A 23,193-nucleotide genomic window follows, 5' to 3' on the forward strand; every position below is an offset into this window, starting at 1 on the left:
CATCGTCCCAGGTCCTTTGTCTTATCTAGCCTGAACAAGAGCTCTGTGTTAAAAAGGTGGCTAAAAGGTTTATTCTTAAATCACAATTATGAACTTTTAAAAAACCACCAACCCTATCAGAAAAAATTGAGCACCGAAACCTAGACCAGTATGTAATATATAGTTGCATTTGTCTCACTAAGAAGTGTACTGTATACTTCATAAAATATATCTAAAGTAGAAATTTTAAAGGCTTAGGAGAAACATACAGTTTTTCTCAGAGTATTTTATTGTGCTCTCTTCTTTGGAGGCAGCAATTTAGAGCTCACTGCTGTTTCTTAGCTCTGCCGACAAGGGTCAAGTTCTTTCACTTTCCCAGAGCCTTTTCTGTCCATCTGTGTGCCATGCACTCCAAGCTTTCCAACCTTCTGGGATCTGAGGGGGCCCAGGAGATGACACCCCATTTTCCTGTGTGGATTTGGAACCACTTGAGAGATTGAAGGTCCAATTCATTGTTGAAAATCGCTGCATCCGCTGACCTGGTTCCCACTTGTGGGGCTAGCCGAATCCCAGACTTGGACTCAGGGTCCAGGCGGGGCTAGAGGGGCAGACCCACCCCACGCTGCGTCCTGGGGGTGTCCCAGGAGTGTCTGTCCTTCTGAGCCCCTCAGGCAGGGAGGTGTTTTCCCTCACTGTCCACTCCTCTCCTCCGGGGCATAAGTACAGGAAGACAGAATGTCTCAGGAATGGTGACCCTCCACCTAGAAGCATGAAAACAGGGCGCCAGAGGCTCCCCGTCCTCACCCAAACTCTGGAAACCGTCTCTAGAAAGAACCTATAGCCCCTTTCTGGCTCAGGGGCCCTAGAGGATAGGTGCCCCGGGTCTCCAGGAATGTGTGACTCCTGGACCTCGTCCTCATCCTCAGGTGCTTTGTGCATCAGGGAGATGCAGTCCCAGGGCATGGGGTGCGGGGTGCGTCCAGTCCAGACCCCTGCTCTCCCACCATCCTGCTGTCTCCATTCCTGCATTGCCGGTTCAGCCCTTATCACAGGTCCCTTCCTTTGCTTTTTCATTCACCTCTGTCTTGTTAGCCTGAGTCCCTTGGAGCAGGCCTAGAGTCCAGACTGCCTGAGGGCCCCATGTGTATTCTAGCCTTCCCTGAGGCTCACTTCCCTGATGACATGGCTTGTAAACACCCCAGACCCCCCAGATCTGCTGGGACCTTGTGTTCCCTCGATGAGGCACCCCGTCCAGGGACAGTGCTCTGGGAGCAGAGTGGGTTGGGGCTGGTTAACCCTCCTTCCTGCTGCCCTGGCTCCTTCCCTATCCTGCTGGGCCCCTGTTTTCTTGACATGACGCTGCACCTTCCATCTGCAAACACTGTGCTTTGGCTCCTGGTTGCAGAGGGTTCTCCGCAGGCTGGACCATCCACTAAGACTTGGCGAGGCTGTGAGGCGGCCCATTGACTGTGCTGGATGGCTGTGATGCACAGCCGTGGTGGACCCCTGGACCAGCTGGCCCCTGTGAGCCGGCCAAATCCAGCAGAAGGGAAGCAGCTCCTGATTCCCGGGAATCCTCCTCCTCCCCTCGCCCCTCCTATCTGCCTATAGCCCAAGGGGCTGTGCAGGGGTGGGGCGGGGGCTTGTCCCATCACCCCCCTGAAGGCAGCTATGTTTGGCTGCAGGATGCCGTTCATGTTGGGCGGAACAGTGGGGCCTTAGCAGGTGCCTGGCTCTAAACCGGGGCTCCGATACCGGGGTTCAGTCTAGATTCTTGGTACGCTACATCACCCACTGTGGCATGCTACTCTGATCATCAGCTTTGTCTCCGGAGACAGAGCAGTGAGGCACCTGGAGTTTTGCCACCAGAGACCCAGGGGCCAGGCCAGAGGCCCAGGCAGGGGCTCCTGAGAGCCTGGGGCTCAGGACATCCCAAACTTGGTTCACAAGGACTAAGAACTCAGGAAGTCTCCCCACCTCGATCATGAAACTGGCATGTTTCTCTGTCCTTCGCACCCCCCTCGCCAAGACCCCCTCTCCATGTCGTGTGACCTGCCACCAGGAAGTGTGGCCTCCTCCAACCCAGACCCCTTGGCTGTTGCTTCAGCCACGCCCCCTGAGAAAGGCCGTTCGGGCGTAGCCTAACTTCCTAGAACATCCCACTCACCTGTCTCCAGTTGGTTCACTGAGGGCAGAAGCCCCAGAAGTGTCACTGTTCCCACTGTTGTTGTTTTCAGTGTGGAAATGGGAAATGAAAATACTTGTTCTCTGCAAATCACTGGGCCTGGTGTTCCCGTTTGGACTTTTTGTTTCATTGGATGTTGAAGAACCCAATCTCCATCCAGTGTTGAGCAGGGTGCTGGGGGCAGGATGATTAAGTCCCTGTTCCTAAGCCCTAGTCACCTGATTTGCACTGGGCCCGGTGTTCACGTTCGGTTTCTTTGTTTCGCTAGATGTTGAAGAACCCCACCTCGGTCAGGTGCTCAGCTGGGTGCTGGGGGTGGGACAAATAAGTCCCTGCTCCTAAGACCCCAGTCACTCCAGATTTGCACATCCATTCAGGAGTGTGCCAAGTGTCACGCTGCTGGGGTGGCCTGGCTGCCACCAGCCATGGTGTTTACGTGGTACCCACCGCATCCAGCACAGAGCCTGTGTCAGCGAGCAGCGATGAAACCTGCTCGTTTCTAACTAGGTCATGGGCTTGATTGGCAAGTGAGAACCTTACCTTGAAACAGACACGTTTTCAGTGCTTTGGTGTATTGAATGCTTTCACATAAAATCCCATTTTATCATTATTTGCAGGCTGGCAAGGTAGGTATCATCCCCGTTTTTCTATTAAAAAACCAAAGCTCAGGGAAGCCACCTTGCCTGTGGTCACAAAGCCAGTAAATAGAACCACGATTGAATGTGAATCTTGGCTCCCTGGCCGAGGTCCCCCCCTCGCTGGCAGGAGTAAAGGCTGTTAGATCTCTCTCAGCCAGAGCGCAGGTTCTTCTTAGGGTGGGAGGTTGGGGAAAGAATAGAAACTTGAGCCGAGTTCCTGCTCCTCCCCGTCCATGGAGGCTTTCTGTCCAGGGGACGTTTTATGAGAGCCCTCCTCTGTAGCAGGCTGTCTTGTCTCTGGTTTTATGGGTACCTCTGGGGTTTGGGTTTTGTCCAACTTCATTAAAGGCAAACCACTTTATTGCTCTATTTCTTAGCGACCATTAAATAAATCATCAGCCGTGTGAGTAGTGTGGAGCGGTGGAAGGTATTAATAATTGAGTGCACTGAAACAGACTTTTGTTTTTGCAGCTTGCCAAGAATATCGGGAACGCAGGCTTCAATGAAATCATGGAGTGCTGCCTCCCCGCTGAGGACTCTGTCAAACCCAACCCGGGCAGCGACATGTACGTATGTGCCTGGCGGGTCTCGCCCACTGAACAAAGGTTGGCTTGCCCCTGGGCCCCCAGAAGCAGGGGACTGACAAGTCTGGGTGTATAGATTGTTGCTTCTTTAAGGAAGAAGTCAGCCTGTGTTGTGTATAAAGTCTCTGCAACCCTTCTGGGTGTCTAAGTAGAAATTTGATGTGGCAGTTTTTCTTAGAAGCCATAGGCAGGCAGATTTCCCTGGGGGTTGGGGGTTGGGAGGGAACACTGAGTGTAGCCCTCTGTGTGAGCACAGCCTTGCCTCTGTCTCAGGGCAGGGTCGTCACCCTCCCACCTGAGTTCTCTCTGAATTCTGAGCCACTGAGAGGGTGGGTTGTCATAGATATGTGGTTATGTCTGGTCCTCAGAGCAAATGTCGAGTGTGTTGTTCCCTTCAAAACAGTTTTTGTTTCTGTTTTAACTGCTGACACGAAACCTGATTAGGACACGTTCGTGCCTCGTCACGCACCCAGCTGGCCCACTGAGACAGAGCTGACAGCAAGGGAATTTCCTGCCAGTGTTATCGTATAAAGCATAAAGCACCCAGACCGCACACTGGTCCTCGAGAGAGGTGGTGGGTGACCGGGGGCCAGGGCAGTGCCTGGCCTGCCCCCAAGGCTCCAGCCCTGTTCTCCCTGGATGGCCTGTCTGCTGCACCTGGACTGGGTGGTTTACCCGCTCTAGGGGGGCACAGTGAGGCAGATGGGGGTGGTCCCAGGCCAGTTCAGCATTTGAGTGGTATTGTTGTTCAGTCCCTCAGTCGTGTCCAACTCTTTGCAACCCCATGGACTACAGCACGCCATGCCTCCCTGTCCATCACCAACTCCCGGAGCTTACTCAAATTCATGTCCATCGAGTCAGTGATGCCATCCAACCATCTCATTCTCGGTCATCCCCTTCTCCTCCTGCCCTCAATCTTTCCCAGCATCAGGGTCTTTTCCAGTGAGTCAGCTCTTTGCATCAGGTGGCCAAAGTTTTGGAGCTTCAGCATTAGTCCTTCCAGTGAATATTCAGGGTTGATTTCCAGTCAGAATATGTTTTGGCAGGAAAGGGGAAGCGAGAAATACATGCTCAGGGACTTACCTGGTGGCACAGTGGATGAGAATCCACCTGCCAATGCAGGAGACACAGGTTCAATCCCTGATTCTGGAAAATTCCACATGCCATGGAGCAGCTAAGCCTGTGTTCTGCAACTACTGAAGCCAGCACACCCTAGAGCCTGTGCTCTGCAACAAGAGAAGTCATTGCAATGAGAAGCCCCTGCTCGCTGCAACGAGAGGAAGCCTGTGTGCAGCAATAAAGATCCAGTACAACCAAAAAAAAAAGAAGAAGAAGTAAATAATTTAAAAAAAGAAATATATGCTCAGAAAGAAGAGAAAATCCATTCACTGAGACAGCCATCCCCTGGGAGTAACCAGAACGAGAGCTGCTTTCAGGGCTCCCCCAGGAGTCAGGCGAGGACCCCGAGCCGTGGTGGGGAGAGGGTTTCATGCTGTGGGGGCGGGTCTTTGGAAGCCAAGGTCACAGGATCTGTGTTCTTTGGCCTTGGGTGAGGTGACTTACCTCCAGGGAGGGAGCTTAGACAGACTAATGGGAGGAGCAGGTGACCTGCACTCGCACACCCTCACAGGTGTCAGCCTCGGAGGTGAGCGTGGGTGGGGTTGGATTAGCACCAGTCCTCGTCTGGGTCCTGGAGCAGATGGCGGTGGTGTGGCATTTCCTTGAGATTGTACGAGGTGTGATTTTAGATTCCAGGCACGGGGCTTACTGAGTTGGTATCCTCTCCTGATGAGGATCTGAGTTCCAAGTCTGTATCCTTACCCAGACCTGGAGAGACAACAGGGAAGCATAGAAACCTGCATCCTTCCCCACCACGGGAGCTGGGAGGGTTCGTCAGCTTCCTCTGGCCCTTTTCCTTTAATAGAAGCAGAGGGACAGCCGTCCGCCTGCTCAAGAGTCGCTGGGACGTACATCAGGGTGAGGGGGTCACTCACCTCATGCCTGGTTGGTGTTGGCTGCCCTTGCTGCTCACTGTGGGCGTGGGTGCTGAGACGTTCGGGTCCTCTCGAGGCAGGTGTCTGTGGAGAGGTCCCTCGACATGGGCTGACTGGGTTACAAGAAGGTCTGTTGGGACAGAGACGTCGTGGTCCCCTGGGGCACTTCACTTACTGTCTCATAGACACCTGCTCTCACGGTGAAGGGCGTGGTCTCCTGAAACCCTGTGGTACTGATCCACTTTGAACAAAGTATAAGACATGGTCACTGGTTTCTACCAAGTACCAGGGGTTCTTTATAAAAGCAGAGCATTTGTTTATTCTGGGGGAAAATGGTTCTAAAAAGTGAATTCTGTCTGCGTGGGACTCTTGGATATAAATGTTCCATCTACAGTGAGGCCCTGCCCCACCCCCCAGCCTTGGCGCCAGTGAAAAAGATGTTTACTCCCCTCCTTTGTTTTTTTCAAAATGAGGGCAAATGACCAGTGTGACAGCAAACTGGCACCCTCGTGGATGCCCCTCAGCTGGAACCAGTTGCGGGAGCAGCTGTTTTAAAGCATTCCATTCCCCTTTACATTGTACCTAGGTGTCCACATACTTTTTTCTAATAAATCTCACCTTGCTCGTGTTTGTATGTCCCACCACAATATGTTGCTTGTGATGGGAAATATTCGTACCTAAACAACGAATCAATGAGTCAGAGGTGAACTCTAGCTCTGTGACTACTTAGAAAAGCTACTATCTTACTTCCAGATTAAAAGGAGTGCACTGCTCCTGGCTTTATCTCAAAGCAGCACTCCATCTGCAGATGAATCTGTTGAAAGGGAAGCCAGAGACCGTCTCATGGCCTGTAAATCCCCAGATGGATTTGGGGGGGTGTTGAGAGATATAAATAGGCAGGAAGCAGGGAGCTTCCTGCTCACAGAGGCCAGAACCATTTCTCTCCTGTGATTCAGGGCGCTCATGCACGCCCTGTCCTTTGGAAGTATAAGAAGCCTCCCTCTCTGAACGCATGCCAAATACATTATTATTAAATTCATTGCTCTCCTCCAAAAGCCTTAACCTTTCCCAAAAAAAGAGGGGGTGGAGGGGTCACTCTGGCAGAATCAGCTTCCACCAGGAATCCGTGGGGCCTGGTGTGGCCCAAACAGACCTGTACCTGTGCTGGTGGAGGGACCACCTTCCGGGTTTGGGACCCAGAGCCTGGACAAGTGGATAAAACATTTAAAAAGTATAAGGTCCAGTTTATCACTAGCCCCTTCCTTAGGGTTCGTAGTGATGCTGCCCCAAAGTGATTATTGGAGCCATCTAAGCCCTGACACCTGTCCAGCCATGCCTCCCGTCATATGAGACCTGTAGAGTTTCATCGGACGGGTTGTTGGTTTTGTCAAGCCAGGACGGTCACCAGGCAGCAGCCAGAGCGTTGCTCTGGCCAGGAGCCCCTGTGAGGAGAGCTCAGGGCAGCCCTCGGAGCTGCCAGGCTGCTGGAGGGCATGGGTTCACATTCACAACGCTGTTGCGAGGGTCAGATGGACAGCACAACTTCACCTGACCTGTGGCCCACAGAAACCGTCCCCCATGGGGGACACGTGTGACGTCCCCCAGCACAGTTCACACGAGGCAGCGTCTATGGACGCCTAGGTGATGGTTTGTTAGGTGAAGCCGGCAAAGTGTTGTGTGCCCCCGCTGGGATCCTGGAGTTGACCCACCCATTCCTGAACCCTGGTGGACTGCAGCAAGGACCCACATGGGTCGACCTGGGGGCCTTGGGCCCTGACGATCATAGAAGCAGGTGCGGTGGGTGTAGCCCTGGTCCCAGGGTGGGAGCGAGCAGTGCCCCAGCCAGGAAGAGCCGGTGGGTTCCCCCAGCACCTCTTTACTCCGCGCTGCCCTGGTTACTGCATACGGAATCCTGGGCTGAAGGCCTCAGCGTGCTGTCTCCGTCTCTGTGATCCCGCGGAGGCCTGTGAGCAGACGTTGTTGGCTTGTGCATGCCTCACACGGGATAAGGAGGTTTGAGTCGCTGGCCCAGAGTCACCGGGGTGGGGGTTGGGGGATTAACGCCTTGATCCGTGCTGAATTTTTGTCTTTGGAATTTTAACAACTTGGTTGAAATATGACTCACATACCATCACAGTTCACCCATTTAAAATAAGGTTCACTGGCTTCTAGTATATTCTCAGTTGTTCTTCCATCACCACAAGCAATTTTAGAACATTTTTTCATCGCAGCACAAAGCCCCGTACCTGTTAACCATCCCCTGTTCTGTCCCCTTACGCGCCCCCCTCCCCCCAGCCTGGGGCCATTGCTCCCCTACTGCCTATCTCTACACAATTGTCGGTTCCGGGCATCTCAGTGAATGGAATAACACCATGTGTGGTCTTTAGTGTTGGCGTCTTTCGTTTAGGATTTCAGGATGTTTCCAGGGTTCGTCCACGTGAGTGCTTCGTTCCTTTAGTGGCTGAGTCGTACTCTTGTTATGTGGACAGCACGTCTTTTTTACCTGTTCATCAGCTGATGGACCCTTCTGCCTTGGTTGTCATGCGTAATTAGCGTTCACTGCCCCTCAAACACCGTGTGTAGGTTTTTAGTGTTGCTGTCGCTGCTTGTTACAGTCCTTGGAGTGAGATGCTCAGGCCTCCGGACCAGGAGCCGCTGTTTTTCTTGCTCCGTCTTTCAGGTTCATCAGTACTTTCCGAGGCCCTACGGACCTGCTGGGAGTGCGGCAAAGTGTCACCTCGTGTGCTTCACCCAGGCTGTGTCCTTTCCACAGATAAGAAGATTTGGGGTCACATACTTGCCCAGGGTCACTTGACAGTCTATGGCGGGGGAGGATTTTGGCTCCCCTGGAGTTGCTGCTGCTCTTTGCTCCTTGGAGAGGTGGGGGTCTGTGCCTGCAAGGCCGAGTTAAAGCCAGGAAATAGACCATGAAGATGGACAACTCATTTGATTTAATGGGGCACGTGGGGAACCTGGCTGCCAGGCATGGTGCCCACAAACAGGACAGCAGTCTTCCCTTGGAGTCTGCCAGTTCCCTCACCCAGCTGCTTAGCCCTTAGACCCAGACCTTGATACCCCTTGTCTTGGGTGTCCAGCCTCCTGAAAGTGCTAAAGGCAGAGTGGACGCCGATGCTGCAGAAGAGCCGCCTGCCACCTGCCTCCTGCTCTGTAATTTTCTGCCCTTGATGCTTGTTACCATGTTGTTCAGTCGCCAAGTCGGGTCCAACTCTTTGCCACCCCATGGACTACAGCATGCCAGGCTTCCCTGTCCTTCACCATCTCCCAAAGTTTGTTTGAACTCACGTCCATTGAGTCGGTGATGCCATCCAGCCATCTCATGCTCTATCACCCGCTTTTCCTCCTGCCCTCAATCTTTCCCAACATCAGGATCTTTTCCATTAAGTCAGCTGTTTGCCTCTGGTGGCCAAAGTATTGAAGCTTCAGCATCAGTCCTTGTTACCATGAGGGGGTGGGATTATTTTTAACTCATTACAGATGAATGGATGTTAAGGCCCTTAATCATTTACAGGGCAGTTATGTTTGATTTCAGGAACGCAAGAAAGGACTACATCACTGCCAAGTACATTGAGAGGAAATACGCACGGAAAAAACATGCAGATAATGCGGCCAAACTTCACAGTCTTTGTGAAGCCGTGAAAACAAGAGACATTTTTGGATTACTTCAAGCATATGCTGACGGTGTGGATCTTACAGAAAAAATCCCACTGGCCAACGGACATGTAAGAAAGGACATGTGAAAACAGAAAGGGTTGGGGAGGTTGATGGGGAGTGACAAAGCAGTATCATCAGAAGTGCTGACAGTGTTATGAAACACCCTGAGAGAAGAGGCAGTGAGTCCTGGGTGAGAGGAGATTCGTGGTTGATTCTTCAGCCAAACTGTAGTGGCAGCTCTGGGAAGAGAGTCCATCCCCAGGGGAAGGAGCCTTTTCTCAGAGGCCCACGCTTCATCATGTTGATGATGCAGGGAGGGGGTCAGAAAGCTTGAGAGGACTTTGCAACGAAACCCCCAAATTTCTCATTCTTTCCCGGGGACGGAGGAGGACTGGGCCTAGTCTCTAAATGATAGGCAGTCTGTAAATCCCCAAGGGCAGAATTTGCCATGGAGACTGGCTTCCCTGGTGGCTCAGCTGTAAAGAATCTGCCTGCCAGCGTAGGAGACTCAGGTTTGATCCCTGGGTTGGGAAGATCCCCTGGAGCAGGGCATGGCAACCCATTCCAGTATTCCTGCCTGCGAAATCCCATGGACGGGAGAGCCCGGCAGGCTATATACAGCCTATGGGGTTGCAAGACACAACTTAGCAATAGGTAACACATTTTAGAGATAGGTTTTTCAAAGGACAGACTCAGAGGCTTTTAGAAGAGAAATATGCGCTTTCACTCGTGTTGGCCACAGAACTGAGTGCTCCCCTTGGGATTCTGGAATGTTTCTGTTTGGCCTTCAGGAGCCGGATGAGACTGCCCTCCACCTTGCCGTCAGGTCCGTGGACCGGACTTCTCTCCACATTGTAGACTTTTTAGTTCAGAACAGGTAGGTGTCGTGAAATCAGGGCTGGTGTTTGATTTTGCTCCTGGCTGTTTCTGGGGAAGGGATCAGGGTTTGCCTCACTGCTTCTGCGGTGTGGCCAACGTGCTGGAATTTCCTCAGGTGTGACTAAGAGTTACGGGACAGCAAAAGGGCTGCAGGTGTGGGGTGTTCCCGTGCAGTCTTAACCCCTCCTGGTATCTGCAGCATCCAGCTTCTAGTGTCGGGGGCTCAGGGGGATGCCCCATGAATAGGTCTGCTGAATTCCAAGCCCCTGGAAAGCAGCCTCTGGCTGTAGCCCCCTTGACTGTCAAGTGGGAAGTGGTCCCTACGAGGTCAGGCAGGGAAGTCCCCGGGCTTGTCCTGTGAGGTGGGGGGTGGTCCCCATGACATCAGGCAGCGCAGCCCTCAGCTTGTCCTGTGAGGTGGGGGTTCCCATGACGTCAGCCTGGGCGCCGTGAGCAAAGGGAGAGGGAAGCAGGGCTCCACCTCCAACGTGGGCCGAGGCAGTGTTGTGGGCGTTTTGCTTGGTAGGAAAAGCTGTTATTTTCAATTAGGGTGTGCCTGTGGAGAGGACGTGCGCGGGCAGTTTCCTTGGCCCCAGCGCTTCCATCAGGTTCGTCCTGCCTTGCTTGGTGCAGGGCTGGCCTGACGGTCGGAGTCCAGTCATGAAGCCTGGTCAAGGTGCATCATGTCTCCCTGAGCATGGCTTTGGCTGGGGGTCGGGGCAGGGAATGGCCAGAAGCCGCAGAAATTCTGCAGCAAGTGCAGAAGCAAAGAGCTGTTTTGTGTTTTGTGTCTTCTGCCGTTCCTGGAGGGAAGAGGGAAGAGATGGCCAGGGCTGGTGGAGCTTGGGGGCGGTCAGCTCCTTCCCCAGGAGCTGGGAGCTCACTGGACGCCTGCGGGGAGCTGCCCACCCAGCACCAGGAGCGTGGAGGGGCTCGGAGCAGCCATGCGGTGCCAGCTCCCTCAGAGCAGACTCTCAGGGGGCAGGAGAAGGGCAATCCTGGTCCCTCTTCTCAGGAGCGGGGAGCAGAGAGATCAGAGATCAGACTCTTTTTTACTGAAAACATAGCTGCTTGGAAAAAAAGGAACAGTGAACGTGGCTGGTTTCCTCCTGTTGGGATCCTGAGGCATTGTCACCCGGTGGTCCCTCCACGTCCCCTCGTGTCTGTCCAGGGTGGAGCCCTGCTGTCCCGCTCACAGCGTGACAACGGCTGCCCCACCGGTGGGCTGAGTGGCTCATTCTGGGATTGCTCAGTCTGTTCTGTGTTGGCAGAACCCGTGTGGTCCTCTCGTTCCCCCGGAGCCTGTTTTCAGGGTGGTCCAGGGCGAGCCAGCTCAGAGGAGCCTGGTGACTCTGAACTTTGGAAAAAGTGGCTTTTCCCCTCCCTGGCAAGAGTGTCGTCAGTAGGATGAAAAGAGCTCAGCCCAGCCTTCCGTGCGGTGGGACACACTGGTGGGGCCTTAGCAGTGCAGCAAGAGGGACCCCGGTTTACCTGCCCTTCTCCCAGCCCCCGCTCCGGGGTGCACAGGTGCCTCGCCCCCTTTATTTGGCTGGGTCTGCTCGTCATTTATTCCCCGAAGGCCTTAAGCGCCTGCCAGCCACGAACCCGGGCGCCAACTGCCTCTCGCGCTTCCGAACCCCAGTCCCCTGCCCAGCACCCCAGCCCTCTGACCTGAGACTTCCCTGTCCTCCTCTCTCTCTCTGCGTCGTCCTCGCCAGCGGGAACCTGGACAAACAGACGGGGAAGGGCAGCACGGCCCTGCACTACTGCTGCCTGACCGACAGCGCCGAGTGCCTGAAGCTGCTGCTGCGGGGCAAGGCCTCCATTGGCATCGGTGAGCCCCAGCCCCGCCGCCTCCTCCTCCCCCGACCCCTCTGGCCACTGGGCTCCGGGCAGAGCCGGGAAGCCGGCGCCACCTAGCAAGACAGGGTCCGCTCTGCCAGGCTGCTGTGGTCTGATACTTAGCAGTTTTCCTCCGCTGTCTCATGGACTTGCCCCCGTGTTGCAGGCATTTTCTGGGCTCTGAGAGGCAGAGGGTGGCCTGAAGCTGTTAACCGGTGGCCAGGTGACCCTGGACAAGGTTCAGGCATCTTGCCCTCCTCTTCCTGACTCCACCTGAGATCTGACTTGGTCCCTCACTGGCCCTGGGTGGGCACGTTTACTGCTGGGAGTCACTGCCCACTGCCCCTCTGTTCACTGGCATGGAACCTCCTCCGTGAGGGACCATGTCTGCTTGGCTTCCATCACTTCGTCCTCCCAGGGCCCTGACCTGCAGCTAGCCAGGCATAGCCTAACCCTCAGGACATCTGGTCTGCGGAGGAGCTTTGAAGAATTATCAAACAGAGAGCCAAGACTGGAAAAAAGGCTCATGCCTGCTTGAGAGCCGAGTTTTTTATTTTTTAATCAATCATCCAACCTCACTGACTGAGGCTTGTTTATAAGAAAATACACAATTCCAAATTTACAGGCTACTTATTAATAAAAGGAGGTGTAAAGTCTTTCAGCCAGGTGTCTGGAACTAGATTAGCAGTGCTTTTGGTTAGAGAATTACCATGAACTGCTTTATTCAAGTGAATTACGCCTTGGACATTTATTTTTACATTAGGTGGCTTAACTTTAGTTGGCTTTTACTTTCATGATTAGTTCAAACCTTGTCTTTTAAAACGTTACTGACTGCACACTGCTTGGTTCTGCATGATTTCAGAACAGTTCAGCCCCTATGGGGGCTAAGTTGCCAGAATTCATTAGTCAGGTCCAGTTTCATTTGGGCTGCTTCACTGGGTCTCTGTTTAATAGCCTCCGGGTATCAGACCTTTGCTTGATTTGGCCACAACATGTCCTTTCATCCCACCGTCCCTTAGCTAACGAGTCAGGAGAGACACCACTGGACATCGCCAAGCGACTCAGGCATGAGCACTGTGAGGAGCTGGTGAGTCTCCCCTGGTGGGATGGGGGGTGCCCCTTGGGGAGGGTCTGCAGGAGGATCCTGAGCAGATCCCAGTGTCCTAGAGGGGACAGCTCGGAGCAAGTGTCCTGGGGCACCTTTAGAGAGGAGGGTACCACCTGCCTAGCAGTGACACTTTTGGAACATGAGTCATTATTTTCTGGTTGGACATGTTTTCGGCTCTGGCTTTGGGGGTGAGTGGAGCCAAGGCCCCCTGGGTTTGCAGGGAGCTCCACTGCTGTGGCTTGGGAAGGTCGCGCCAGCTCTCCCCACTGCTGCCTTGTTTATAAAGCGGAGTCGGCTCCGCCAGTCTGCAGGGTCGTCATGGACTTGAACTCTGTGAAGCCGTGGGCACGTACTAAGTGCTCAGTAAACAGAGCCATTAATAGCCGCTGCTATAGAAGATGAGGAACATTATTATTATTATCCTGAGCTCTTTGTGTCCATTAACTCGTTTAATCTCGATAACCCTTAGGACACTGATTAGTGGGCGCCTACTGTTACCCCTTAGGACACTGGTTAGTAGGAGCCTACTGTTACCCCTTAGGACACTGGTTAGTAGGCACTTACTGTTACCTCTTAGGACACTGGTTAGAAGGCGCCTACTGTTACCCCTTAGGATACTGATTAAGTAGGCGCCTACTCTTTCCCCTTAGGACACTGATTAGTAGGTACCTACTCTTACTCCATTTTACAGATGAGGAGACAGCTTCAGAGGGTTAAATAACTTGCCTGCGATCACATGGCTACTGTCTGGCTTTGGAGAAAATTTAGACCCTGATGTGCTAAGACACCCATTTATCTGATGCAATAACTTCTCACCTGTGCATCTAGAATGAAACCAGCTGTCTACCTTCCCAGAGAAAGCTGGGAAAGCAGTCATTCACGTCATTTTCCGCAGGGCTTAATTCTCTTGCACTGGTCAGGAAAAGCGGGGTCTACAGTTAACAGGCTTATTCCTTCTTGGATTAAGTGCTCCCTATGCAGTTGTGGGTACCCAGGGGCTGGCCATTACCTTTTAGATCTCAAACACTCCTTGGCTGCATGCTGTCACTTTGCAGCTTACAAAGCACTAAATGGGAGTTGTCGGGTTTGAGCTTCCAGGGTTTGTGTGGATTTGGGAGGGGCGATTGGCCTGAGACGCAGCAAATTAAATAAGCCAGCCTCATGCTGGGGCAAAGCTTCTCTGGGGCGCAGGCCCGCTGCCTCTCGATCCACATCTGCTTTATAAGGCCGAGTGTGTGAGCAGCGTCACTGATGGCCTGTTGTCGTTCTCAGCTGAACCAGGCCTTGTCTGGAAGGTTTAATTCTCACGTTCATGTGGAATATGAATGGCGATTGCTCCACGAAGACCTGGATGAAAGCGATGACGACATGGACGAGAAGTTGCAGGTCTGTGCCAGCTTGTAAAACGTGAAGAGTTTTATGATGAGCATCCTTCAGAGTGGTGTGGGTTCTGGCCTGTATTTAGGGCAGAAAGCTGTTGTAGGAAAGGAAATAGAGTTTACTTTTTGCTTCCGCTGATCTCAGTAGTTCTTGGGTTTTACCCGTCCCACAACTGCCCCTTTCTCCCAGCTCCTACAGATGTGACTCTACGGGACATTAGTTAAGTTTTCATGGCAGCAGCTCACCTTCTGATACGAAGGAGAGATATACGAGGGCCTCTGATTCTGGTGGATGTTAGAGGAAGCTCTCTCACTGAGAATGATGTGATGAAAAGCCATGTTTCCCCCAGGAGCGGCTTTTGTGTTCACTGAGTTGATCTTTAAAACCTTCACTGAAGTCAGTGACCCTTAGAGCTCATCTGGTCCAACCCGTTCCTGTATCAGATGGGTTATTCAAGCCTCAAGACTGAGAGGCTGGCTTGGCCACAGTGAAGCCAGCTCTTGGAGACTGCCCGGCTCTTCCCTCCTCATCCAGCTGCTCTCAGGATTCTCTAGCTTGTGCACTTGGGGGCACCCCTGGAAGGTAACCACCTTCACACCCGTCTCAGAGCTCAGAGTCAGACCCAGGACGACTACTCCAAAACCTGTATGCCTCGAAGCTGTGAAATTAGTGGGAGTGCCTTGATGTTATGTTTTAATTCTTACTGCTGGACTTTAATGTCCTTATGTGTATATTTCAGAAATATGTGGCATTTCTGAAAGCTGTTGGACTATTCTGTTTCTTAGAATAAGGAATTTCTGAGTTCGCTGTAAAACAGTATCAAAGTGAGAGGAGCTGGTTATTTTATACTTAGATTTTCCTTTAAAAGAGGTGAAGGTTTGGGACTTCCCTGGTGACCCAGTGGTTAAGACTCCACACTGCCAGTGAGGGGGCATGGGTTTGATCCCTCCTTGGGGAACTAAGATCTTGTATGGGTCAGCCAAAAAATAAATAAAAAACAATAAAATAAATATTTTTCTTTAAAAAAGAGAAGCTTTGAAACATCTGCCCCGGCATGAGTGCCTCTTGGTCAGGCACACGTCACGTTGTCAGGTTCCCAGGGTCATGCGGGCAGTGACTGGGCAGGTCCTGTGGTCCCAGTGAAAGCCCAGCAGCGGTGCTGACATTCACGCCCCCCGCTCTACTCCACCTCCAGCAGTGAGCAGTGGGCATGATTCACACAGCCATAGCCGTGCTCCCTGTCAGAGTTTAAACTCTGTAGGAAGAACCACTGGCCATTGAGCTCTTTGCACTGGAGCTGAGTGTGAGCCGTTGGTTGGCCAGAGCCTTGACCAGGCAGGTGGTCGTGTGAGGGCAGGTGGGTGTGATAGCTGATGCTCATACCTGCTAAATTCTGGGCTCTGTGCCGCTAGTTAAATTTGTACCCATTTAACAGATGAAAAATAGGGTCAGCAAGGCTAGTTTGCTCAAGATCGCAGCTGTTACAACAAAGCTGACATTTGAGATAGGAGTTTGATCAAATTTACCCAAGTCCCTGGTTCCTTGCACATGACCTTCAGGTGGAGCAAGATTCAGCAAACCCATAAAGGGCCGGATGACAGATGTTTTAAGCTTGTGGGCCTAAAATATGAGCCTGTGTTCCAACTCCTGTCCTCCAGGGTGGTAGGAAGAGCAGCCATGGGCAGTGTGTAAACTGCAGGCATGGCTGCTTTCTGCTAACGTTTTACTTATTAAAACAGATGGTGGTCCCACAAGTCATAATTTGCTGACCCTGAGCTAGAGGACTCTGTAGAGTCCTAGTTCTATGGGAGGAAGACATTGAGCTCCCTGAATTAGCTGTGTGGCTGTTGGGGATCGCTCACAGCTGTGGGTGCTGTCTGAGAAGGATGCTCGTGGAGGGGATGTGCATTGAAAACAGAGCTAAACTGAACCAACTCCGGCTGGTACAGATGAAGCAACTTATATTCTAAGTTCTTCCCAGAGTGAAGAATTGCAGGTTCTTGTAAAGCATGGCTCTTTTGGTGGGTGTGTCCATTAAGAGACATGCTAAGAGGGAGGTTTAGGTCTCGCCATTGTCCTGTAAGAGCAGAAATGCGCTGTGCCCAGGTGGTTGAGTGGAGTGCCTGGGCTTGTCACCAGCACATCCATAGCTGTGAGGTCAGCACGTCTGCATCTCACACACCTCTGCCCACCACCCCCACAGCCCAGCCCCAGTCGGCGAGAAGACCGGCCTGTCAGCTTCTACCAGCTGGGCCCCAGCCAGCTGCCGACCAGTGCTGCAGCTCTGGCGAGAGACGCCGGCAGCCTGGCCAAGGACAAGCAAAGGGGATTCGTGCCCAGCCTCCTGCAGAACGAGACATACGGTGCCATCCTGAGTGGCAGCCCGCCACCCACCCAGCCTGCAGCCCCCAGCTCGGCCAGCGCCCCCCCACTCCCCCCGCGGAACGTCGCCAAAGGTACGTACTGAGCTGTTGGTTGCCCTGGGTGCAGGAGCGCTGTGGTTGGGGTCACGCTTTGGGGACTCTCTACTTGCTTTGTCCCAGCTAGCTCGCCTCTGGGTCAGCGTCAGGACACGTTTTTCTTTTGGGTGTTTTGTTTTGTACTTAACGTTCTTTGCTTCCAAAATGAGCTCCATCATTCTTAGGGTGGTGGGAGTGTGTCTTGGCTTCATTCTTGTTCCGGGCAGGGAGGTGGCTTGTGTGGCTCAGGGAACATGGGGACTGCACTGGGCAGGCCTGGGATGGCCGGCAGAGCCCTGTCGCTCTCCCTGGGTGTTTCCCACAGACCTGCTTCCTGGTGCTTTTCTCTTTGCTCTCCACCCCTCCCTTTGCCTCCATTCTTTCCCTTTCTATCTCCTTCTGCCTCTACACGGCCAGCTTGTGGCATCTGATTATTTTTTCTCTCTGTGATTCCCCATGAAGTGAAGGATAGAAAGATGCTAATTTGGGAAGCAGTGCTCAGCCTAGCTGTAAAAATACAGAATAGTCCCTGAGGGTCCTGCTGGCACTTCAGGTGCTGAAGCTTTGCTGTGCTGGCCTCAGTCGCTCTTTCCCAGCATAGTGAGTTTGACACCACAGATGCTGTTTTCTGTTTTTATAAAAATGGAAACTGAAGGCCCGCCCACTCGCCCGCCCACAAAGGTTAAGTAATTTACCCAGCACTGGAGGCCCACTGGCCATTTTGCTCCTTAAGGTAGGTTCAGCAGGTAGCCAGGCCGGCTGTATGCTGGGGCTCCAGGAGGCTTCCCAGCGGCGGGGGGCAGCAGCCTGCCCTGGGTGTGATGGCCAAACCCCACAGCTGCTCTAGGCTGATGGCAGCCCCAGAAGTAAGTCCCAGATTGCATTTCGCAGGAGCTACTCTCGGAGAGGGGCATGTGGCGGAGTGGCGGTGACGCTGGGAGGTCTGGAGTCTGTGCTTACAGTGTGGGATGGCTGTTGCCCCCCCACCCCCATCACCCCGCCCTGGCTGGGAGGCCCAGGGGTCACAGGCTACCATGGGCAGACCTCGGAAATCAGCCTGCCCGCTCCTGCAGAGCCCGTTCCTCTTCCCAGGCCTGCGGGGAGCCCCTGTGTGAGGAAGGAGGCCACGTCCCGCAGCTGGAAGGGGCCCCGGTGTGTGAGGGCTGCTGTGGTCAGGGGGTCTCATGGGGGTGGCTTGTCGCCTCCCCCTCCCTCCTCCCAAGTCCCAGGTGTGTGTGGTGTCTTGTGAGGCTGGAGCTAAATGGTTAGGTCGTCCCCACCTCGTAAGCGGCTTTTCCTGGCTGTGTGTGTTGTGGGTGGAGAGGTTTTCTTTTGCTCTGCTGGGTCACACGGAGAAGGCAATGGCAAGCCACTCCAGTACTATTGCCTAGAAAATCCCATGGATGGAGGAGCCTGGTAGGCTACAGTCCATGGGGTTGCTAAGGGTCGGACGTGACTGAGCGACTTCACTTTCACTTTTCACTTTCACACATTGGAGAAGGAAATGGCAACTCACTCCAGTGTTCTTGCCTGGAGAATCCCAGGGACGGGGGAGCCTGGTGGGCTTCCGTCTATGGGTTCACACAGAGTCGGACATGACTGAAGTGACTTAGCAGCAGCAGCAGCAGCTGGGTCACAGAACAGCGGTAGAAAGCTGTTCACCTGTATTTCTTGGCTTCCTTCAAGTCTTAGGATGAGAAGGGTTTGGAGGGTTCCCTGTGTCTTCCTTTGATGATGGAGATCGCCCTTCACCCCCTCCAGCCCCCTAAAGCCTATCTTTGTTTTCCGTCTGTTCTACCCTTGATCCACATGGAGTATCCACCCAACAAATGGAAGAAGGTCAGCGCTGTCCCCGTCAGCAGACATGGGAAGACTCCCCCTACCCCAGGTCTGCCCTATGTGGCTGTGGCCTGTTTTCATCTCCAGGCCCAGCTGGCCATGTGGGCCACAGGCAGCCTCAGACGCGGTCACCCCTGTGCCCTGGGCAGACACCGCTCTGTGAGGAGGAGCGGGCAGAGGAAGGTGTCACCAGGTGCCAGCGTCCAGCCAGAAATACATCTGCCTTTCATCTGCCCTTCACCAGCTGTGTGTGACTTGGCCCTCCTCTCACGTGCTTTGTCTAAGGACAGGTGCCCCCCAGGGCAAGGTGCTGACCCCACGGGAGGATGTAAATGGGTAGAGACGAGCAGATGTTCCATCCCCGAACGCAGCGTTCAGAGGGTCACTGTGGCTATCATTTCCCTTTTCAAACTGTACTTCCATTAGAGAAATCCGTAAGATGGAGACCAACTGGGAATTTTCCCAGGAGCATCGTTGGTTTGGTGTGTATTGGTATCTGTCTTCCAGGTGCCAGAAAGAATTTTTTTTTAAACAAATGAGCATTCTATTTGTAGTCTTACCGCTGTTCTGTCCACAGAAGGGTCACGTTTCCCGTCGCACAGGGAGAGGATCAATAATGCCGTGTTCTGTTTCTGTTTTTGTTCTGTGCTCCTGCGTGCGTGTGCATGCCTGCGTGTGCATGGGCGTGCGTGTGCGTGCGTGTGCAGCTCAGCCAGCCTCCTCCGCTAACGCCCCGTGGAAGACAAACTCTGTAAGCGTGGACAGTATAAGCCGGCAGCGATCTTCGTCAGATCCGCCCGCTGTCCATCCACCGCTGCCCCCTCTCCGCGTGACATCTACCAGTACGTTTTTTTTTTTTCCTTTTTCCTTTCTTCTCGTCGGGCTTCGTACTACACGGATGGCTGGCGGGGAGGAGGGGGGTCCTCTCGGCCACCACGTGGGGAGCAAGCCCCGGCCTGCACACTGCTGGGGGCTCCTCCGTGGCCACCTCCCTGCGGCCCCCCTCCTCCCCGGCAGCTGGCTGCTGTCTGTCCCACTCCCCACGGGGGCCACCGCCACCCCTCCTCCGTCTCCAAGCACTCCAGCAGCGTTTCTTTCTCTCGCACGTCGGTGCCGGGGCCTTCTCTGGCTGTTCCATGCTTTGGGGTGCTGGGGTGTGTTCCTGTGGGTTAGAATCTGCTATGTGTTTCCCTTCAGTGTCACGTGTGTGCCGGGGGAAGGGGCGGGGGGGTGCAAAGCAGGGGTGGGGGGTGGCAACTGGACCAGGAGGCAAGGCCTGGATGCTGTAGGAGGAGGGGCTCCAGCCTCTCAGAGAGCGGGTCCACTCCGAGGGCCCCGAGGGTTTCCCTGGGTTTCCATAGCTGGAGTTAAGGTGAGAGAATTCACCCTGGCTGCACTCGGTGCCCTCTGGGTGCTGGAGGCCGAGCAGGCAGCTGCCTTGGGGAGGGGGGCTTCCAGAGGCTGGGTGGGGCAGGGGCACCCAGGTCCGGGGTCGGTGGTAAGAGGCACCCAGTAGGTCTCTGAAGCCCCCTCTTCTGCCTCATGGTCCCGCGTCCCCAGGACTGTAAATAGGCATGCAAGAGTCTGCCTTTTGACTTTGCTCTTAAAGCTTATGAAAAAAGGAAAGAAAGCCTGAACTGGACCCCTTCCTGCTTAGCCAGCACCCCCCTCCTCCGCCGTCCGGGGCCGAGGCTCCTGAGGTGTCCACGTCCAGGCCCGGGGGCAGGTTGCTGCCTCTACTCGGACCGCAGCACATGGGTGCTGGCCATTGAGAGGAACGCTGATGTTTGTCAGCAAACAGGAGGCTCAAGGTCCGGCCCTTGTCTTACCAGCCCCGTGCCCTCGCTGAAAGCCTCGGCTCCCTCATTCTCTGTTAAACGTGGAGAATATAACCTGCTGCCCTGTCCCCTTACAGACAGGAAACCTTCATGGAGTTGGCTCTTCATAGAATGACCCCAGACTGACCAGTGATATGGGTGCCCCAGGGCAGGACCCGGGCCAGGCCTCCTACGGCTGCTTCCCCAGGTTCCCTGGAGGATGGAAGACCCAGTTGGCTTCCCCAGGGGGATGTTCTAGCTGAGAAAACACCCCCAGGCCCATGGAATCATTTTAATCCTCCCTTGAGGCCTGGAAGGACTCTCCGCGGATACTGCTGTCTGAAACTCTTCAGTGGAAGGGGGTGTTTTTCCCATGAAATAGTGGAAGGAGAAAAGGAAACCCTTGTTGGAGGAGCCTTGGGTGGGGAGGCTGGGAATATGATGCTTGGAGGCTGACCCTCTGCGTGTGTGTCTCTCTCTTTCTTTCTTCTCTCTGCAGACCCCCTGGCTCCCACACCGCCCCCTCCGGTGGCCAAAACGCCCAGTGTAATCGAAGCCTTGAGCCAGCAGAGCAAGCCGGCCCAGCCCGGACTCCCACCCAGCAAAGCCCCGCCACCCTTGCCGCCCCAGCCGCCCAGCCGCCTCCCCCAGAAGAGGCCTGCTCCCGGGTAACTGCTGCTCATCTGCGTCCCCCTCGGGCCAGCCAGGTCACCACCCATGCTTCCTGCCTTCAGGGGGCTTCCCAGTGCACCTGCCCCACAACCTCACCTGCTGGGGTTTCTCTGAACGTTTGAAATCGTCCACGTTTCAAATCCTGCTGTGACCCCTGAGGTCAAGTGTTGCATTGTTTTAGGGGTCTTCCAAATAATTTACCAAGACTATTTAACTGCAAACATTTCATACCAATGTGTGTCATATCCACATGATGAATTTAGATTTCTGTCGAATATAGACACTGGGACTGGGGGAGTTAAAGTCCTCAAGACACAGGGCCTCTAGGTCTTACTTGTTCACTCATAAGATTATCTTGAATACGTGGACTCTGCAGTGCAGGGCATGTATTTTCAACAAACTAGGACATTCTCCTACATAAACATAATACAGCCAGCCAGATCAGGAAATTAACATGGCTGTTATTGTTTAGTCGCTAAGCTGTGTCCGACTCTTTGCAACCCCCATGGACTATAGCCTGCTAGGCTTCTCTGTCCATGGGATTCTCCAGGCAAGAATACTGGAGTGGGTAGCAATTTCCTTCTCCGGTGGATCTTCCTGACCCAAGGATCCAGCCCATGTCTCCTGCATTGGCAGGTGGATTCTTTACCACTGAGTCACCTGGGAAACTCTTAACCTGGATACTGCCTTCCAAAACTCAGACTCCATGTTTTGCCATTTGTCTCAATAAATGTTCTTTACCACATTTATTGTAGTAAAGCTTATGGGATCCAGTTCATGGCTTTCAGTCTGGATCTTTATGGTAGAGAAATGGTTCCTTTTAGTGGAATGATACTTAGACGCCAAGATCTAGGTACTTGGTGTCTTCATTGCCATTTGAGTGTCAGTGCTCCCAGGCAGGCCTTCTGAGTGATCAGAACTAGGGATACACATGTGTATATTCATACATATACATGCATGCTTGTATACATGCATAAACATATTTATTTCTGTTTCTTGTCTATATGGCTGGAAATCCATGAGTTCACACTCTCTCCAATTTCTCTGGTTCTAAGTAACAAACCACACCAAAATGTATTGACATAAGACACAACTGTCTTATTACGCTCATGAGGTTGGGTCAGCACAGGGGGAGTGGCTTGTGTTTGCTTGACAATATCTGAGCCTTTAGCCAAAAAGACTCGAGGGCTGGGGGTTGTTCAACAGAGATTCATCAGAGGAGGCCTCCCCACTCCACACACATGGTTGGTGCTGGCTGTCAGCTGGGACTCCAGCTGGGGCTCTCGGCTGGAATACTTAACGTGTCCTGGCCCGTCTCACATCAGGGTGACTGGGCCCAAGAGCAAGTCCTAAAAACCAGCAGGACATCACATTTGCCTTCTGCTACTGCTTGGCACAGGCAGAGCCTGGACTTGGTCAAGGGAAAGTGGGACATTGCAGTGGGCATGCAGTCCATTATCGTTTTAAACGCTCCACAGTTCATTCTGTATAGCTTTTTATTCCTTTCTGCATTTGTTACTCCCTTTTCTAATGGTAAAGAAGTCCGGCTCCCATGTTTACTTAACTGATCGGTATCCTTATGAAACACATCTCCCATCTCCGCCTTCTCCTCTGTGCAGAAGCCTCTTCTCCCTGCTGGAATCTGGGACCCTCCTGGATCTCCAGCTCCCCTCACAGGCCAGCCCCTGCCCCTAGCCAGGTGGATGCCTTCCTGTGTCCCCTCAGGCAAACCCCCCGTCAGGCCCCCATCCATGGACACCTCGGGCTCTGACTCCCCGAGGTGAGGTGGTCTGTTTTCATCCCTGCTCCCAGGTAGATGATGGAGCCTCTCAACATAGAAACTAAATCCTGCATCTGAGAAATCTTCATTGATTTTTTTTTTAAATGACTTAGCATCTGTATTTTTCTGTTCTAACCAATCTGTAGTCTAATTCTTACTATTCGGATATCAGATCCCCTTGGCCTTTCCTCTATGTGTATCACCTTTTCTCTTTATTAGAGTAAGCTGATTGCTCTAACAGTCTACCCCTAGACCATCTCAGTGGTTTAACATAAGGAATTCACTTCTTGCTCCCACAAGGTTAAGTGTCCCCATTCTTGCTTGTACAGCAAACCCAAGGGGGTGAGTCAGAGACCCAGACCCCT

The 23,193-nt window shown here is 53.3% G+C and overlaps 1 protein-coding gene across 2 annotated transcripts in view; it reads left to right on the plus strand.

Moving 5' to 3' along the window:
- Positions 1 to 23,193, plus strand: part of ASAP2 (ArfGAP with SH3 domain, ankyrin repeat and PH domain 2) — a 160,061-nt gene that overhangs the window by 128,615 nt on the left and 8,253 nt on the right. Inside the window, exons 16-24 of one of the 2 annotated variants that reach the window (XM_055400978.2) lie at positions 3,274 to 3,368; positions 8,931 to 9,120; positions 9,844 to 9,929; positions 11,650 to 11,765; positions 12,793 to 12,860; positions 14,154 to 14,267; positions 16,465 to 16,717; positions 19,267 to 19,401; positions 20,876 to 21,044. In XM_055400978.2, coding sequence (XP_055256953.2) covers positions 3,274 to 3,368; positions 8,931 to 9,120; positions 9,844 to 9,929; positions 11,650 to 11,765; positions 12,793 to 12,860; positions 14,154 to 14,267; positions 16,465 to 16,717; positions 19,267 to 19,401; positions 20,876 to 21,044 — 1,226 coding nt within the window. The remainder of the gene's footprint in view (positions 1 to 3,273; positions 3,369 to 8,930; positions 9,121 to 9,843; positions 9,930 to 11,649; positions 11,766 to 12,792; positions 12,861 to 14,153; positions 14,268 to 16,464; positions 16,718 to 19,266; positions 19,402 to 20,875; positions 21,045 to 23,193) is intronic. The other variant, XM_055400979.2, reaches the window with a different exon arrangement.

Source organism: Moschus berezovskii, chromosome 11, assembly GCF_049115385.1.
Source record: "Moschus berezovskii isolate FMDL1 chromosome 11, NW_MosBer_1.0, whole genome shotgun sequence".
In the NCBI taxonomy this organism is placed as follows: Eukaryota; Metazoa; Chordata; class Mammalia; order Artiodactyla; family Moschidae; genus Moschus; species Moschus berezovskii.